Genomic DNA, 20,371 nt, shown 5'->3' with positions numbered 1-20,371 from the left:
AAACTGAGAACAAACTGAGGGTTGATGGGGGGTGGGAGGGAGGGGAGGGTGGGTGATGGGTATTGAGGAGGGCACCTTTTGGGATGAGCACTGGGTGTTGTATGGAAACCAATTTGACAATAAATTTCATATATTGAAAAAAAAAAAGAAAACACAAAGCTAAGGACAAGAATAGTGACTCTCTTCCCATTTTGCTGGATTAGGAAACATAGGCTCTCTCTCTTTATTTTCTAGTTTGCGTTCATGCTTCAGCCCAGACTTGTTTACAACCACAAAGGCCTTTTAATAATAAGCCATCCTGCCTTTATGGTTAATGAAATGATTCCAAGTAATAGTCACCACTGTTGGGAGGATAGGGGACAAAGTAGACTGGTTAGTCACATGTGACCAAAGTTACTGAGATGCTCTTTTTAATTTAAATGTTTATACTTTTTATGACTGCAAATTTCATTTGTATGGAAAAGGAGAGCAAACACCTCAATGAGTTCCCAGTTACCCATCACTTAGTTTCAAAGATGATTGGCTCACGGCCAACCTTGTTTCATGTATATTTGCACCTTCTCCACTCACCCCCAGGCTACTGAGAAGCCAACTCCTGACACCATTATCATTTCTGCTCAGATACTCATTACCAATCTTCCGAACAGGATAAGTGATAATCGGGAGTCCGGCCCAGAAGCAAATACATCAGCTGTCCATAATGAAAGCGTAATAAAGGATGAATGTTAAAAGCATATGCACGAGTCAGCAACTAAAGCAGCATCCTCTTCAGGGAACATTTGCGTAGGCTCTCATAGAGGTCACCAAACATGGGGAGCGGTGCATTCACAACCACAATCCAGTCCTGGTGCTGTGCCATCGTCACAAAGTCTGTGAATGTGAGCAGTACCCAGGGCCTTTCATCCTGACCCTCCTCTTGCTAGTCTCAGGACTGCACCTGAGGTGCCACTACATTGCTCCCTTTGATCCGCCAGCATTTCAGGCCCTAGTGAAAGCTGGACATTGAGGGCCATCGTCCATCATTAGCAATGTAAACTGTTTCACACAACTTTTTTTTCTCGCTACAAAAGTAACATGTTCACGATAGACAATGTAGAAAATACCAAAAAAGCCCAAAAGAGAACATAAGCAGCACCTGTAATCAGGGGGTAAACACCAATGTTTTAGTGCAGGTCTTCATTTTTTTTTTTTTCCTTTGGCCCACATACGCTCCCTCCCACCCCCACCCCAATGAACATGGGAAATTTTACATTCTGTCTTAATTTGCTTTCATTACTGGATAATATATACTAAACATACTTCTATATGATTATTCTTACCACACTTTTTTTTTAATTTTTACAAAATATTCCATTCTAAGAGAGAACTGTGATTAATGTCTTTTTGGGGACACTTAGTGACACCTTTGTGGGGTACGTTCTTAAAGCTAAACTCTATACATACCAGTGTTTATTTCCTTGGAAAGTAACCATTGGACAGAAATAGTTGTGGGCAAGAGTATGCATAATTTAAGGATCTTTCCATTTTTTTAATTAAAATTTTTTTTTGTTTTATTAACTTATTTTGAGACAGAAAGAGAGCAGGGGAGGGGCAGAGAGAGAGAGGGAGAGAGAAAATCCCAAGCAGGCTCTGCGCTGTCAGCACAGAGCCCAATGCAGGGCTCGAATCCATGAATCGCTAGATTGTGACCTGAGTTGAAATCAAGAGTCAGATGATTTACCGACTGAGTCACGCAGGTGCCCCAAGATCTCTCCATTTTTAAATGTAATTCCAACTACACTTAATTTTTTTTTAAGTTTATTTATTTTGAGAAAGATACAGAAAGCAAGCAGGGGAGGGGCAGAGAGAAAGGGAGACAGAATCCCAGGCAGGCTCCACACTGTCCGTGCAGAGCCTGGTGCAGGGCTTGAACCCACAAGCCATGAGAGCATGCCTTGAGCCAACATCGAGAGTTGGACACTTACCAACTAAGCCACCCAAGTGCCCACCAAATATACTTTAGAAAAACTGCACCACATTATAGTCCCAACAGTTTATAAATGTACTTCTGTTTCTGTGCACCCTTACCCACATTATTTCTTGCAATAAAAACAAATCTGTTTGAAAAGATGCACCTGTTAATTTTCATTTATCAGCTTAGTCTTCGCTCAGAATACAGTTCAGTAAGTTTGACTGGAGAGTGATGTTGGGAGGCTACAAGAAGGAAGATCCATGGCATGGAATTGCTTGTGTATTTTACAAAGTAAACTTAGAATATGATATTTGAAAGTTGGAAAATCCAGCCCATAGGGTTTCTATCACGATGTGGAACGCTCATGTAAGGGACTGTGGGGAGTCAGACATATCATCCCACCCTCCAGCTCCTCACTGCCTTCGACCACTAGCACGATTCAATTCAATCCGGTCTCAAGATTGAGTGTGTCTGCAGAAGGAAGGGTTCTTTTCAGGCCATGTGACTTTGGGACCCTCCACCAGTCTGGTCCTGTTTCCTCACTAAGAAAGTAAGAATAAACATCACACCAGTATTACCCACCTTGAAGATTTGCTGTGGAACTAAATAAATCAAGTCATATATTTGAAAATGTTTTGTAAACCTCAAATATACAGAAGAGTGTAGCCAGGGAATTAGATTCTAAAGTTAGCAAGTAAAGTTAAAACCGAGTGCATGCTCTGCCTGTGTCAAAAATAGACATTAAAAAATTAAAAAAGAAAAGGGGGGGTTGCTGTGCGGGTGCCTCAGTCGGTTAAGTGTCCGACTTCAGCTCAGGTCATGATCTCATGGTTGGTGGGTTTGAGCCCCATGTCAGACCCTGTGCTGACAGCTCAGAGCCTGGGGCCTGCTTCAGATTCTGTGTGTGTGTGTGTGTGTGTGTGTGTGTGTGTGTGTGTCTGCCCCTCCCCCACTCACGCTCTCTCTGTCTCTCTGAAAAATAAATAAACATTAAAAACTTTAAAAAAACAGAGTGCAAGAAAATTACTTGGAAGTTGGTGCTCTCACTTAGAAGGCACAGAACAAAGACCTCTGAAGGGGAGCTAGGACGAATACATTCTCAGTAAAATTGCCCGTGTAACTGCTGCACTGTAACCTATTTTCATTTTCTCTCTTTCTCTGCCAAGTGCATAACCGAATACAAGTCAGATGAAAGTATGACGCAACTGTATTATTCTTCTACAGTTTTATTTTGGTAAGTCAAGAAACTTCTCTGGGTCTCTTTGTCCAATGGTGTAGTTCAGCTGGATCAGGGTTTCATCCAATTTTCATTTGACACATATTTTCAGAGTTTACTATTCCTGGTGTGTGCCAGGCTGCTGTGCTGGACGTGGGGGTGGGGGGGACGCCAGGAAGGAGACACAGTCTGACCACAAGAGGCCAGTGAGTGGTGCGGCAGTTTCAACTGTGATTTGAGGAATCCTGGGTTCTTTGATCACCTTCTGGGGAATGCAGTGAATGTTTAAAAAAATTATGTAAAAGTTACATATTTTGTTACAAATACCAGCTACAATGCTACATCTGATACGCATTAAGTTACTTTGTTTCCTCCTTTGCTGTTTATTGTTACTTTTTCATGCAACATTGTTTTAAACCTGGGTTAACGTATTTTTTTAATTTAAAAAATGTGGAAAAATGAAAAGTGAACAAAAGGGGCAGACAATGAGAAGTCTTTCATTTTGGACCCCCCCACCCTTCGCCTTCTCTACACACACTCCATCTCCATTGACGCCGTCCTCCTATTCAGAGGTAACCACTGGGTCAGGACTCAAAAAGAAACAGTTGTTAGGGTGATCCCTGGGGTCCAAAAGTTAAACATCCAACTAGAGAGACTCTAAGGCCCGTCCCAGATCTAAAATTATGTCCAATTCTTTTGTGGCATATACTCTACCGAAGGGTGCAAAAAAAGAGACAGCCTTGCCTTGTCTAACATTGTGGTTGGTAAAGGGATAGATGAATACAAATTGAATTCTTAATTACACGCTAGATTTGGAAACCCGAAGGAAAGAGGACGCGGCTCAGGCACTTTCAAGGCGGGTGGTTTATTCACGGATCGAATAAAGGCCCCCTCTAGGCTGTAAACCCCATGAGGGCAGGAACTCCACCGCCAGCTTTCACTGCAGAGCCTGGCACGCAACAGCGGCTCACTAGGCCAAGGACCCCACGGCCCAGCACGGGGAACGGTTGGGGTGGGTGGGCTGGCCAGCAGGGAAGGTCACGTGACTATCGCGCCCCTGCAAATCTACCCCCCCCCCCCGACCTTTTCCCCGAGTTGCAGCGCCAGGCCCGGCCCACAAGCCTCACCAATCCGCGAAGGGAGTCAAATTTGGCTTAAGGCCGGGCGAGAGGCGTGTTCCGCGATTCGAGTCACCCCGCAACTGGGTCTCGCCCCGTTCGGCCCACTTTCCCCTGAGTCTCAGGCGGTAGTCCCGCCCACCCGGCCCCAACAACGTGGTGCACATTGCAAGTGGGAGGTGCAGAGGGGCCAGAAGGGGGCAGAGGCGCATGCGTGTTGACGCAGCGCGGCGGCCGCTCGTGAAGATAGGGGCGGAGCTTCAGAAAGAAGAGCGACGGCGGGGCGGGGGGGGGGGGAAGTAGGGAGAAGTCTCCAAGGCGCGTGCGCGCGGCAAGCCTTCCCCGGCCCGACCCACGCGGCGCGGCGTGGTGACGCCCGTGCGGCCCGAGGAAGGGGTGGGGCCGGGCCGGGGCGGGCCTCCGCGCTCCTCCCGCCCCCTCTCCATCCCGACTCTCCCTCCCCCTACCTCCCCCACACTGGGCCCCGTCAGCCCAAGGGTTCCTTCGTCGCTTAGCTTCGCGTCGGCCCGGCCCGGCCCGGCCCGGCCAGCGGGCAGATGCTCCGAGCTGCCGCTGCCGACGCCGCCGACTCGGCCGGTGGCGGTGTGGGAGGCGGGCGTCCGGCCCCGGGCCGCTGAGTGTGACGGACGGGGCCGGGGGCCGCCGGGCGCCGCGGCGTCGGCGGCTCCGCGCGGACCATGTATTTCCTGAGCGGCTGGCCCAAGAGGCTGCTGTGCCCTCTGGGGAGCCCGGCCGAGGCGCCTATCCACGTTCAGTCCGACCCCCAGAGGACTTTCTTCGCCGTGCTGGCCCCGGTCCGCCTCAGCATCTGGTACAGCCGCGTAAGTAGAGCCGCCCGCCGCCTCTCGCCGCTCCCTCCCCGGCGTCCCGGCGCGGTCCCGCCCTCAACTTCCACCCGGCGTCCCGCGCCCCTGCCCCTCGGCGCCGGGCCCGTTCGGCCGGGGCTCGGGGGGCAGAGGCGGCGGCGGCGGCGGCGGCGGCCGCCGAAAATCCGTGCGCCTCCCCGCGTCGGACCGGCGGCCGCGCGCCGCGCACACCCCGCGCGCTCCCTTGGCCGAGCCCGGACTTGCCCTCCGCTCCCTTCCCCCATTCCCCGAGGAGCAAATTTGTTTAAACTTTCCGCAAATAGCAGTCTGGGCGCCGTGCGCTCCCGGCCCGCCCCTGCTTTCAAGGCCGTGGTTCTGGAGTCAGGGAGAGCCTGTTGGGCTTCACCCAGTGCCAGACTTGGCAGGCCTGTGAGAACTTTCTTCTAGCAGCCGCAGCCAGGATTCCTTCGTTTTTGACCGAAGGTCTGCTCGTCCCACGCGTCGCTTCACCCCAGCATCTCCTCCCCGCCTCGCTGCTGCCCGGGACTCTCGGTAGAGAATTGCAGGGGGAGGTTGGCAGGAGCGGAAGTTGAACTCCGCTGTGCCCGCGCTGCGCCCGGGCATTTAACACCTGGAAGTCATGAGGTTTGGGAAAAGCATGAAACTGAGTTCTGTGTGTGCTTTCTGCGAGCCCTGGTTTTTTTTTTTTTTTTCTCTCCTCGTTCTCGTGTCACTAGTGAGTAGGTAAGAGAAAAGAACTTCACCGAACTTAAGTGGTGGGTGGGCTACTCCCTTTTTTCCGCGAACGCTGCTCTTAGGTCAGGCTCTAAAAGCTATAGAAGGGGAAAAAAAAAAAAAAAATGTTTGTTGCTGGTGGTTTGTCCCCCAAAGAGGGCAGTACTTCCCGACGTCAGAGTGCAGTTTGTGTCTTTTGATAGCTGACTTGACCGCGTGGAAATAGGTTATGACCTTGGTTGTATTAGATCCGTGTGGCGTTACTGGCTTTAGTTGAGTTAAAACCCTCAGATGTCTGGCTGGCCGTGTGAATACTTGAAAAGTCCTGTCTACTCTCACAGCCCTGGTGAAAGTGATGATGGGACGGAGGTGTTTCCGGTAGCTTCTTTATAGGACTGTCATAGGCTGTAAGGCGAAACTGTTCGCCGTTGAGTTGGGGCCCATGTACGTTGTAAGTAAATATCAAAACCGAAGAGGTGGTTATGTAACCGGCAGCGTGACTCTCGTGTCTGGTGCTTGATGTCCTTTTTGAATATGGGCATTGTATATCATTTGGTGTTTAAATGAGATGCTACCTCACTTACAGTGTGTATGCCAGTGGAGTAATTTTTATTTGCTTGTGTGTATATAATCTTCTTGAAAGTTCATGCAGAAGAAATAATTAGAACTTGAATTTTAACTCGTCTTCCGAATTTGGAATGAATTTCACCTTGATGGAACAGCCTCAAATTTAACTGTCCCTGAAAGGGTAGACTTAAGTTTCGACAGTACCCAACTTACTACGAGGGATGAATGGACCCGAAGCCTGCAGGTTACTTCATTGCTCTGTGAAAGAAACAAAAATGTGCGTCAGTTTTCTTAGGAATATTAAGAACATCTGTTAGGGCGCCTGAGTGGCTCGTCACTTGAGCGTCGGACTTCGGCTGGGGTCATGATCTCGCCGTTCGTGAGCCCCACGTCTTGCTCTCTTCTGTCAGCACAGAGACCCCTTCAGATCCTCTGCCCCCCACTCTTTGCCTCTCCCCCGCTTGTGCTCTCTCAAAAATAAATAAAAAAAGAAAACTAATACCTGCTTTTTTTGCCTTTGGAGTTAGACACTGTAAAATAGGCAGTCACGGAATTTAAAGCTGCTGGTGACTCCTACCTTTAAACTTCCATCCTACATACAGCTGCTTTCTTACAGAAGTCCTGGGGTCACTACCAATAAGATCCCGTGTGTGGGGTTAGGGCATATGAGGTGAAATGAGATGCCTGAGTGGAGGCTGCGTGTTACTGTAGGTCCAGGAATGGTTAATCTTGGTCTCTGGCATCAGCTTCATCACTTGAAGAGTCACGTATTGGATCAGATGCTCTGAAGGTCTGTGATTAGATGGCTGGGTTAATGGGGAGCCGGTGCCAGACTCCTGCTTTCAAGTCTCCTCCTCTTGGAATATGCCTTTTTTCACTGTGTGAAAGCTTTTTTTTTTTTTTTTTTGCTTTGTTTTTTTAATTTCTAAACTTACTGAAACTATGTAAGTTAAAATCAATTTAGGTTAACAAATTTCTTTTAAAAGTGAAAACACCTCTAGCTAAATTGAGGAACTATCAGTATTCAATTTAGAATGAATTGGTTTAAAATGTTTGCATGAGGGGCGCCAGAGTGGCTCAATCGGTTAGGCTTCCGACTTCGGCCCAGGTCATGATCTCATCACAGTTGTGAGTTCGAGCCCCGTGTCGGGCTCTGTGCTGACAGCTCGGAGCCTGGAGCTTGCTTCTTATTCTCTGTCTCTCCACAACCCCCCCCCCCCCTCCCGTCTATCTCTCTGCTCACGCTCTCTCTTTCTCTCAAGAGTAAATAAACATTAAAAAACTTTTAAAAAAGTAAAACGTGTGCTTGAAAACACGAGAGCTTTGATATTGGAAAGCTCCCGTACATACACGTAACTTTAGAGAATAAAGTGAACACTGAAGATGGAAATGTGGGGTTGAGGTCTTAAAAGCTGCTTGAGGGCATTTGAGATGGGGAGACATGCACAGAGAGATCAGGATGTATAACATGATTTGCTTATTTGAAATTTTGTTAGGCCTCTCTCAGTCACTTAGGAGGGATGCATTTTTGAAAAGAGAAAACTAGCCTGTGGAAAGTATCCATGCATTTAAAAGCCTAAGCTCTGTGTGTGTGTTTAATGTCCAAAAAGAATTGCTATGTTTAAAATATTGTTTAGTCATGAGACTATGGAAACATTAAATAAAATTCCTAAGAATAACTTGTGTACGTTTTATGGGTCTTCTAGTGAACTTTTTTGTACCTGCTGTAGTTACTATTATGTACTCTAAGCGTCTGTTTGTAGTATCAGTGTCAGCCAGACCTCTTTAAAATTCTTTCCTAACTCCAAATTTGAGAAATAAGTGCTGTTTGGTTGTTTATGAACAAAAGACTTTCTTCAAATACTCGCTTTGCTTTTTTATTTCATTTTTAGTGTGAAGGTATAACTCGTTTCATTGTAACATGTTGATACAAATTTGTTTTCTCTACTTTGTGATTCTGCTTAGGAGTTCTAAAAACTGCTCAAGAGTTTGCAACAGGGGTCATCCATAGATTTTGCAACCCAAAAAAGGGTGCTCAAAAAAAAAAACAGTTTAGTACGTGTGTGTTAGGTTGGGGTGGCAGAGGTATGATCAATGGAGCAGTTGATGATGTATTTCTGCTAAGGGCATTGAAAAAGGACTAGTTTCGGGGCGCCTGGATGGCTCAGTCGGTCATGATCTCACGGTTTGTGAGTTCGAGCCCCGCGTTGGGCTCTGTGCTGACGGCTCGGAGCCTGGAGCCCGTTTCAGATTCTGTGTCTCTCTCTCTCTCTGCTCCTCCTCTGTTCATGCTCTGTCTCTCTCTGTCTCAAAAATAAATAAACGTTAAAAAAAAATAAAAAACGAAAAAGGACTGGTTTCAGCTTTGGGATTGAAGCTGCTGTTTAAACCGTGTTATGATTTATGACTGACAGGGTGTTTTGTGAGATTGTGTTTTGAACTGTGCTAGAGGGCCTAGAATGATTCCTCTAATGCACTGCTTAACTCTGAATACGAAAGTCTACATACGTGAACCACAGAATGATACCTTAGAATGCTGTAATTTTAAGTTAGTTTTATGTCAATTTTGGGGTCATTATTTTATATATGTAAATTACCTTTGGAAGTATTTTTGAGCACCTTGTGTGAAAGATAGCATTAATAGGCAGTATAGGAAACGGATGAAGGGGTATGTTATACGTAACAAAACACCCATGCAAAGGCGTTAATATGTTAAATGTGTTAATAAAAATGAAAATTTTGTGATTTATTGCTGTGAAGTTTGCTAAAAAAAAAAAAAAAAAAAGCTGAAATAGATACTTACTTGGCTTATGAAATAAAATGCGTGTCTTTGAGTAACCCTGACTACAACCTTATGTTCTTGTTGGTGTATGCTAATAACAGAGAACAAGGAGATGTTTAAAGAAGCCAAGTTGTAGGATTAGGTATATGGTTAACTGTGGACCTCAGGAGAGCCATTTAGTTTGTACCTATATTTTCCCACTCTCCCATTTCATACCTTGTCAACTCTGTTCTATCACTGATTGCCTCCAGAGAGCTTTTTTTTTAATTGAAAAAAAATTTTTTTAATTCATTTTTGAGAGAGCTTGTGAGTGGTGGAGAGGCAGAGAGAGGGGGAGAGAGAATCCCAAGCAGGCTCCTCACTGTCAGCGCAGAGCCCGATGCCTGGGTTTGATCTCACAAGTGGGATCCTGACCTGAGCCGAAACCAAGAGTCAGACGCTTAACGGACTGAGCCACCCGGGCGCCCCTGGAGAGCCTTTCTCACAAACTCACTGCTTGGAAGTCTTTTAGGGTTCACTGTTGGTTACAGAATGAAGTTCAAACTCTTAGTTTGTTATCAGAGACACTCCCCTCTTAGAATGATCACTTGCCCCATCTCTGCCTATCAGAGTATTATCCATCCTTTAGCTTCTGTTGAAATTCTGCTTTCTCTGAGTCATTCTTTATTTACCATAACAAGATGTGTTCATTTTTTTGATGAACTAATGTTTGCAAGTTTTTGCACACGTTTTATTTATCCATTTAGATAATAAGTTTCTGGAGGGCAGAAATGATCTTTTGTACTATACATAATGCCTGTACAAAGCATATGCTTAATAAGTATTTTTATTTTTTAAATGTTTACTTATTTGAGAGAGAACTAGTGGGGGAGGAGCAGAGGAAGAGGGAGAGACAATCCCAAGCAGCGTCTTGTCTGTCAGGGCAGAAGCCTGACGCAGGGCTCGAACTCACAAACCATAAGATCGTGACCTGAGCTGAAATCAAGAGTTGGACACTTAACCAACTGAGCCACCCAGGTGCCCCTAATAAGTATTTTGAAACTAAGTTGATGAATTTAGGGTATCCTATGCATAGCACAGAATGTTTTAAAGGTTTAATAAGTGGAAGATTTAAAAATGTTGACATGTAGTTTAAAAAAAAATGGTAGTATTAAATTACAAGTTAAATTTAGAAAAAGTTATTTTAGATAGGGTTATTTAGGTGAAAGTGAATTAAATACTTTAAATTCACAGTTTGGTTATATTAGAAAAGTAGTACTTGTTATTCACAGTAGCCAAGATACGAAAACAACCTAAGTCAACCTAAGTGTCTGTCAGTGGATGAATGGATAAAGAAGATGTGATATATATACACAATGGAATGTTACTCAGCCACCAGCAAGAAAGATAATCTTGCCATTTGCAACAACATGGATGGACCTTGAAGGCATTGTCCTAAGTAAGTTAACCAAAGGCAGATACTGTATGATGGCACTTACGTATGGAATCTGAAAAAGCTGAATGCATAGAAAGAAACAGACTAGAATGGTGGTTACTAGAGGTTAGGAGGTGTGGAAAAAGGGGAGTTGTTCAAAGAGCGCAAACTTCCAGATGTCAGGTGAATACGTTCTGTCAGGGGATTTAATGTAATGACAGTAGTTCGTAATACCGCATTATATACCTGAAAGTTGCTGAGATAGTGGGTCTTCAGTGTTCTCACTATGAGAAAAGTGCTAACTATGTGATGCAGGTGTTGGCCAACACTACGGTGGTGATCATTTTGTGAGATATAAGTGTATCAAACAGCCTGTACATCTTAAACTTATGCAGTGTTGTATGTCAGTTATATCTCAGTAAAGCTAGGGGAAAAGGGAAGAAGTGGTATGTGGTAAAGGGTCCTCTGTAGTTTACCAAAACGTAAACTATTGTGCGGTCTCATAACCAATTGAACTGGTTCCCGGTCTGTGTTTATATATTGGAAGTGACCTGTGGAAAGGAAAGTCCCATAAAACAGTAGTATAAACATTTAAATAAGGACATTTCACCCATCCTCGGATGCTTGTTAAGCATTGATTTGATGCATATGACAGGGAAACATTCATTCTGAGTTTGTGGACTAGGTGCTTTACATCATAGGAAGCAGCGTTTCTTGAATTTAGGTCCTTCACATGCCTAATTCATGATTTTTGCCCTGTCCTTATAGTACTTCTCCAATCTAACTTTTAATTCTCTTTTAAAGTAATTTATATCTTTACTATAAATGGAAAGCCAGCACCACTTGGATAAATACAGTGTTACTGTATGAGGGAATAGAATGAAAACGATGTTATGAAAATTTAGGTTCCTGCCAAAGGCTCTTGCCCTTTTCTTAAAAGGAGGAGTTAGCAGCTACGCGAGAGGTGTTTAGAAGTAAACCAGCACAGGACAGGGGCACCTGGGTGGCTCAGTCCTTTAAGCATCTGAGTTGGGCTCAGGTCATGATCTCACTGTCAGAACCTGGAGTCTGCTTCAGTTTCTGTGTCTCCCCCTCTCTCTGCCCCTCGCCTGCTCACACTCTGTCTCTTTCTCAAAAATAAACAAACACACAAAAAAAGATCAGTAGCACCTGTCACAGATATCCTCTTTAAATCAAAAGGATTGAAGAAAAGTTGGAAAAATTATTTTCTTACACTGTGATTAAAAAAGTGTCACCTATATGGGAAATACTGCATTAAAGCATTCTGTTTACTGCTAAATATGCAATTTATCAAATTAGATATCATCTATAGATATCATATTAGAGTGAATAAACTTAAAATTTAAAAGTATTTAAGACCAGTCTAGAATTCACACTTGCCACAAAGTGACAGTTACTTAATTAAAAATATTTTATTTGCTAGCAAGCGTCGGTTGGAATCAAGGTATCTTGGTTTCTTTTAAGTTCATTCTAATTGCTTCATTTTGAGTTGCTATCCCAAACCCGTCTCCCCAAGTGATTTGCCTTAGATCCATAATAAAGCATACATAAGTTTACATGTGAAAATTTGAATATTATTGTAGGTGTACAGTAGAATTTGCTGTGGTTTAATTTTCTAACAGCTTTATTGAGATGTATGAAAGTATTGTAAAGGTACAGTGACTTTTAGTAAATTTATAGAGTTGTGAAACGTCATCACAATCTAGTTTTAGGACATTTACAGCAACCCCAAGAAGTATTATGCCCATTTGCATTTAACTTGTGTTCATATTCCAGCCCCAGGGAACCATTGGCCTTTTTGGCCCTGTAGATTTGACTTTTGAAAGTTTCATGTGAAGGAAACCATACAACATGCAGTCTCTTGTGTCTGGCTGTTACTTAGCATAATGTTTTTGTGGTGCTCCTTTTTATAGCCAAATATTATTCCATTGTGTGGCTTATACCACATTTTAAAAATCCATTTACCAGCTAATGGATATTTGGTTGTTTCTGTTTCATTATGGATAATGCTGCTATAAACAACTGTATGCATATCTTTGCAAGGATGCGTATTATCATTTCTTATAGGGAGATAGGAATGGAACTGCTAGGTCATCTGGTACGTTGATGTTTAGCTTTTTAGGAAACTGCCAAACTGTTCCACAGTAGCGTTAAGTAGCATTTTACATCATCCCCACTAGCAAAGCATGAAGGTTTCTGTTTCACCACATCCTTCTCAACACTTGGTTATTGTAATTCCTTTTTATTACCGCTATTTTAGTGGGTTTGTAGTGGTGTCTCATTGTGACTTTAATTTGTACTTTCCTAATGACTGACAGTGTTTAGCATCTTTTCATGTGCTTATTAGCCATTTCTATACCATATTTGGTGAAATATCTATTCAAACCCTTTGCCCTCCTTTTTTTAAATTAAGAAAAAAAATTTTTTTAATGTTCATTTATTATTGAGACACAGAGTGTGAGCAGGGGAGGGGCAGAGAGAGAGGGAGACACAGAATCTGAAGCAGCCTCCAGGCTCTGAGCTGTCAGCACAGAGCCTGATGCAGGGGCTGGAGCATACAAACAGAGAGATCATGACCTGAGCCGAAGTCAGATGCTTAACCCACTGAGCCACCCAGGCGCCCTGCCCTCCTTTTTTTTTTTTAATTGGAATGTTTTACCTAACAACCTTGAGTTGTAAGGGTTCCTTATATAATTTGGATTTTCAGTTTCTTAGTGGTGTCTTTTGGAGAATAAAAGCTTAATTTTGATGAAGTCTAGTTTGTTTTTCTTTTTTTTCTTCTGTGAATCATGCTTTTTGTATCTTGAAAAACCTTTGGCCAATCCAAGGTCACAGCATCTTATGTTTCCTTTTATAAGTTTTATAATTTGACCTCTTATATGTAAGTCTGTTACCAATTTTGAGTTGATTTTTTGTAAAGACCAAAGTTGTTTTTTTTTTTTTTTTTTTAAACATACATATCCGGTTGTCTTAGCACAATTTGTTCGAAAAACTCTTCACTGTTGAATTGCATTGGCACCTTTGTCAAACATCAGTTGACTATAACAGTAAGGGGTGATTTCTGTATTTTCTGTTGTTTTCATTCATTGATATGACTATTATGCAAGCATCACACTGAAGCTTTATAGCAAATTTAGAAATTGGGTGGTAAAAGCCCTACTTTGTTTTCAAAATTATTTTGCCTATTCTAGATCCTTTGCATTTCTGTATAAATTTTAGGATTATCTTGTCAGTTTCTAAAAAAAAAAAAAAAAGAAAAAGAAAAAGAAAAAAACCCATAAAAACGAAACACAAAAAACAAACCAAAACAAAGACCAGGATTTTCAGGGGATTGCACTAAGTTTGTAGATCAACAGAGAGAATTGCCATCTCATTGGTATAGTATATTCCAGTCTATGAACATGCAGTGTCTTTCTATTTATTTAGGTTTTAAAAATGTTCTCTTAGCAGCGTTTTGTAGTTTTCAGTGTACAGGTCTTTCACTTTTGTTAAATTTATTCCTACGTATTTTTATTTATGTTTTAAGATGCTTTCATAAATGTAATTGTTAATTTCATTTTCAGATTATTACAAGTATATAGATGTAAAATTGATTTTTGTATATTGCTGTTTTGCAACCTTGCCAAAACTTGTTTTATTCTCATAGTTTTTTATAGTTAGAAATAATAAATTCAGCAAAATTGAAAGACACAAAATCAACATGCAAAAATCAGTTGCATTTCTATGCTATAACAATGAATATCCAAAAGTGAAATTGAGAAAACCATTTTATTTACAATGGTATCAAAAAAATTAAATAATTAGAATTAAACTTAACTGAGGAGGCAAAAGACTTATATGCTGAAAACTACAAAACCATTGCTGAAAAAAATTAGAGATGCAAATAATGAAAAGACATCCCATGTTCACAGATTAAGATACCAGTACTACCCACAGCAATCTACAGCTTTAGTGCAATCCCAATGGTATTTTTTTTTTTTTTTCAGAAATAGAAAAATCCATCCTAAAATTAAGATGGAATCTTAAGTGATTCTCCTCATTGGTCTAGGTAAAATTTTAGCAATTTCGTAGATCTTTTCAGTGAGCCAACTTCTGGTTTTACCGATCTTTTATTGGTCTGTTAATTTTGTGTTTCCTGTTTTTTTATTTGTGCACTGATTTTTAAATTATTTTCTTTGGGTTTGGTGTTGTAGGTTCTCTGGGTTCGGACAAATGTATATTTGCAAATATCTGTGATTGTAATGTCATGCAGAATGTTTTCCTTGTCCTAAAAATCCCTGTACTCTACCTATTCATCTCCCCTCCACCCCATAGCATTTGATGTGCATCAAATTTTGTTCTCAATTCAGTTCTTAAAATTTAATCATTTCTAAAATTAAATAATTTCTTTGGATCATGGATTATTTAGAAGTATGTGGTTTAATTTCCAAATATTTAAGGATTTCGCATACTCTTTGTTATTGGTTCTAACTTAATTCCATTGTGGTTGAGGACTCTACTTTGAATAATTTTACTCCTTTAAGATTATTATGGGTTACCATATGCTTTGTGTTAGAACATGTTTGATGTGTACTTGTAAAGAATATGTATTCTGTTACTGGCAGAGAGTTCTGTAAATGGTAGGTTAAATTGGTTGACATGGTTCAAGTCTTCTGTATCCTTGTTAATGTTCAGTCTAGCAGTATCAGTTATTGAGAGTAGAGATTGAAATCTCCAACTCTGGTTGAATTGTTTTCTCTTTCAATGCTTTTGATTTTTGCTCATGTATTTTTGGGCTGTGTTGCTTAGGTTTATGGTCATATTTGTCTTTTGCATTGACGTGCACGCGCGTGTGTGTGTTTGTTTAAATCATGAGTTCTCTCCCCACTAATGTTTGTTTTCATAGAGTGTATTTTACTGTATATTAATATTGCCACTACAGTTCTCTTATGGTTTACCACTCGTGTGACATACTGTTTGCTACCCTTTTACGTGCACAAAATAATTACATCTTTGAGTCTGAAGTATGTCTTGTATGGACAGCATATATTTAGATTTTGCTTTTTTGTTGTTATTTCCCAAATCTAATCTGATAATCCCTGCCATTTGATTGGAGTGTTTAGTCCAGCTACATATAATGATTGATATGGTTGGATTTATATCATTTTGGTGTTTTGTTTAATATGTCCTTTGTTACTCCTTTTTTTTTTTTTTTTTAAGTTTATTTATTTATTTTGAGAGAGAGGGAGGATCCCAAGCAGGGGCTCGATCTCACGAACCATATGAACTGAGCCAATGTCAAGAGTCAGATGATTACCTGAGCCACCCTTGGCCTCTGATTTCTTTTTTTTTTTTTTTTTTTTTTTTAAATTTTTTTTCAACGTTTTTTTTTTAATTTATTTTTGGGACAGAGAGAGACATAGCATGAACGGGGGAGGGGCAGAGAGAGAGGGAGACACAGAATCGGAAACAGGCTCCAGGCTCCGAGCCATCAGCCCAGAGCCTGACGCGGGGCTCGAACTCACGGACCGCGAGATCGTGACCTGGCTGAAGTCGGACGCTTAACCGACTGCGCCACCCAGGCGCCCCGGCCTCTGATTTCTTAACTATACTTTTTTGAATTATTTTACTAACAGTTTCTCTAGTGATTACAATGTGTATCTTCTTATAGTATATTTGGGGTTACTACTGATATAATTCTGATAAAATACAGCAGTTTTTTCAGCCTCTTTTTTTATTCTCATGCCTTTAAAATTTTTTATTTTATTTTTTTTTTACGAAGTTTATTGTCAAATTGGTTTCCATACAACACCCAGTGCTCATCCCAAAAGGTGCCCTCCTCAATACCCATCACCCACCCTCCCCTCCCTCCCACCCCCCATCAACCCTCAGTTTGTTCTCAGTTTTTAACAGTCTCTTATGCTTTGGCTCTCTCCCACTCTAACCTCTTTTTTTTTTTCCTTCCCCTCCCCCATGGGTTTCTGTTAAGTTTCTCAGGATCCACATAAGAGTGAAACCATATGGTATCTGTCTTTCTCTGTATGGCTTGTTTCACTTAGCATAACACTCTCCATTTCCATCCACGTTGCTACAGAGGGCCGTATTTCATTCTTTCTCATTGCCACGTAGTACTCCATTGTGTATATAAACCACAATTTCTTTATCCATTCATCAGTTGATGGACATTTAGGCTCTTTCCATAATTTGGCTATTGTTGAGAGTGCTGCTCTAAACATTGGGGTACAAGTGCCCCTATGCATCAGTACTCCTGTATCCCTTGGGTAAATTCCTAGCAGTGCTATTGCTGGGTCATAGGGTAGGTCTATTTTTAATTTTCTGAGGAACCTCCACACTGTTTTTCCAGAGTGGCTGCACCAGTTTGCATTCCCACCAACAGTGCAAGAGGGTTCCCGTTTCTCCACATCCTCTCCAGCATCTATAGTCTCCTGATTTGTTCATTTTGGCCACTCTGACTGGCGTGAGGTGATATCTGAGTGTGGTTTTGATTTGTATTTCCCTGATAAGGAGCAACGTTGAGCATCTTTTCATGTGCCTGTTGGCCGTCCTAAAAATTTTTTTGAGTATAGTTGACGTTACATTAGTTTCCGGTGTACAACACAGAGATTCAACATTTCTATACAGTATCCTATGCTCACCCCAGGTGTAGCTACCATAAAACCCTATTATAATATCATTGACTCTGTTCCCTATGCTGTACCTTTTATCCTTGTGACTTATCTATAACTGGATTTACTTTCATTTTTTTAATGTGGTAGAATGTGCATAACAAATTTACCTTTTTAATAATTTTTAAATGTATAGCTCTTTGGCTTTTTAAAATTTATTTTGAGAGAGAGTGTGCACACAGGCATGCACTGGACAGGGGCAGACAGAATCCCAAGCAGGCTCTGCACTGTCAGTGCAGAGCCCGATGCAGGGCTCGAACTCACGAACCATGAGATCATGCCGTGAGCTGAAGTTGGATGCTTAACCAGCTGAGCCACCCAGGTACCCCTAGTTCTGTGGCTTTAAGTGCATTCACATTGTTATGCAACCATCACCATCCATTTCCAGAACATTTTTCATCTTCCCAAATTGAAACTCCATACCCAGTAAACAATAATCCCCAATTCTGCCTTGTTGCCTTGCTTGGCAGCCTCCATTCTATTTCCCGTCTCTGTGAATACTACTCTCGTGGAAACAAAATATTTGTCCTTTAGTGATAAACTTATTTCACTTGGCATGTGCTCAGGATTCTCTTATGTTATGGTATGTACCAAAATTTGCTGCTTTTTTTAGGCTGATAAATACTCCAGTGTGTGTATATATAATATTTTGTTTATTCATTCATTGCTGGACACTTGGGTTGCTTCCATTTTTTGGCTGTTTTGAGTAATGCTGCTGGAACGTTGGCGTTCAGGCCCCAGTTTTTGGATCTTTTGTGCATATACCCCAAAGTGGAATATGTGGACCATATGGTAATTCCGTGTTTAATTTTTTGAGAGGTTGCCATACCATGTTTTCACAATGGCTCATCATTTCACAGTCCCACCAGCAATGCACAAGGGTTTCAGTTTCTCCGCATTTTCACCAACACTTGTTCTTTTCTGTTCTTTTGTTTATAGCCATCCTGATAGGTGCAAAATGATATCTCATTGTGGTTTTGATTTCCATTTATGTAATAGCAAGGGATGTTGAGTATATTGTCAAATTCAGTGTCTTAAAGTTTTTATTTTGGGTTTTCTTCAAAGAGTTTTATAGTGTTGCCTCTTATTTTTAGGTCTGTACTCCATTTTGAGTTTTTGTATATGATGTAAGATAGGGGTATTTTACTTTTTCATGTGGATATCCCGTTTTTCCAGTGCTTTTGGTTGGAAAAGGCTATTTTCCTCTACTGAGTGTTTTTGGCATCCTTATTAAAAAAATCTTTTAACAATACATACATACAAGAGTTTATTCCTGGGCTCTTTTGTATTCTCTTGTTGTATATGTCAGTCTTTACGCCAGTATGGTACTGTGTTTTGGTTTCCATAGTTTTGTAGTAAGTTTTGAATCAGAAAGCATGAGACCTCCAACTTTGCTCTTTTTCAAGATTGTTTTGACTATTTGGGTTCCTTGAGATTCCTTATTAATTTTAAGAAGAATTTTCATATTTCTGCCCCCAGAGTGGTATTGAGATTTTGATAGGGTTCGTGTTGAATCTGTAGATTGTCTTCAATAATATGGACTTCTTAATATCATCTTGTAATCCAGGAACACAGGTCTTTTTCATTTTATCTGCATCTTCTTTAATTTATTTCAGCAACATGGTTTTCAATGTATGTGTTTCACTTCATTGGTTAAGCTTAATCCTAAGTACGCTATATTCTTTTTGATGCTACTATAGTTGGAATTGTTTTCTTAATTTTATTTTTGGGAGTTCATTATTACATAGAGATGCAACTGATTTTTGTGTATTGATGTTGTACCTTCAAATTTTCTGAGTTTATTCCTGCAAACAGTTTTGTGTGAATTCTGTAGGGTTTTCCACATATAAAATCATGTTATTTGAGAACAGAGATAATTTTTTTATTCTCTAGCAATTTAGATCCCTTTTATTCTTTTGCTATCTGCTCTGATTAGGACTTCCAATACTGTTTTGAACGGAAGTGGTAAAAGTGAGCATCTTTATCTTGTTCCTGACCTTAGAAGAAAAGATTTTTGGTTTTTCACTGTGAGTATGATACTGGCTGTAGATTTTTCATACGTGGCTTTTGTTAGGTTGAGGTAATTTTCTTCTGTTTGTAGTTTTTTTGAGTGTTCTGATAATGAAAATCTGTTGAGTTTTGTCAAGTGCTTTTTCTGAGTCCATGGAAATGGTCATGTGTTTTTCTTCTCTTAATGTGGTATATTACTTTGATTTTCATGCGTTGATCCATCTTTGCATTCCAGGACTAAATCCCATTGGTTATAGTTTATAATTCCTTTAATATGCTATTGGATTTGGTTTGCTAGTGTTTTGTTGAGGATTTTTACGTCTGTATTCTTTAGGAATATTGCCTTGTATGTAATTTTCTTGTAGTGTTTTTGTCTTTAGCATCAGGGTAGTATTGTCTCATAGAATAAGTTAGTAAATGTTGCCTTGCCAATTTATTTGGAAGAGTTTAATAAGAAAGTTGGTGTTAACTTTCCTTTAAATGTTGGTAGAATCCACTAGCCATATGGTCTTGAGCTTTTCTTTGTTAGGCTTTCAATTGCTGATTCAGGCTTCTTATAAATTTATTCAGATTTCTATTTTTTTTTATGATTCAGTCTTGGTTCGTTGTGCATTTTTAAGAATATGTTCATTTCACCTAGGTTATCCAACTTGTCAGCATACCTTTGTTGATAGTGTCTTTTCTTTCATTTCTGAGTTTAGTTATTTGAATCTTTTTTTTTCTTAGCCTAGGTAAGGTTTCACAATTTTGTCGATCATTTTGAAGACCCAACTCTTGGTTTCTTTGATTTTCTGTTTTTCTATTCTTCATTTTATTTCTCTCCAATCTTTATTATTTACTTCCTCCTTCCAGCTTTGGATTAAATTGTTTTCTGTTTTTGTTTTTTGTATTTCCATAAGATGTAAAGTAAGATTGATTTGAGACCTTTTTCTTTCTTCATATAACCATTTACAGTAGTACATTTCCCACATTGCATTGCTTTTGTTGCATCCCATACATTTTGGTTATGTTTTCATTTATTTCAAGGTATTTTCTGATTTCCCTTGTGATGTTTTTTTTCCTTTC

The 20,371-nt window shown here is 40.8% G+C and overlaps 1 protein-coding gene across 3 annotated transcripts in view; it reads left to right on the top strand.

The window, feature by feature from the left end:
- Positions 1–4,677: 4,677 nt before the first annotated feature.
- RIC1 (RIC1 partner of RAB6A GEF complex) overlaps positions 4,678–20,371 on the top strand; it is a 143,545-nt gene continuing 127,851 nt past the window's right edge. For 2 of the 3 annotated variants that reach the window (XR_013551509.2, XM_060610209.3), the window contains exon 1: positions 4,679–5,127. Coding sequence is in view for 2 of the 3 variants with exons in the window: in XM_060610209.3 (XP_060466192.2) it covers positions 4,984–5,127 (144 nt within the window). In the remaining variant the exon portion in view is untranslated. Of the gene's footprint in view, positions 5,128–20,371 lie in introns of all 3 variants that reach the window. The other variant, XM_060610210.3, reaches the window with a different exon arrangement.

Source organism: Panthera onca, chromosome D4 (genome assembly GCF_046562875.1).
Source record: "Panthera onca isolate mPanOnc1 chromosome D4, mPanOnc1 haplotype 2, whole genome shotgun sequence".
Lineage (NCBI taxonomy): Eukaryota > Metazoa > Chordata > Mammalia > Carnivora > Felidae > Panthera > Panthera onca.
The sequence above is the reverse complement of the archived record's forward strand: the minus strand, read 5'-3'. Positions and strand labels throughout refer to the sequence as shown.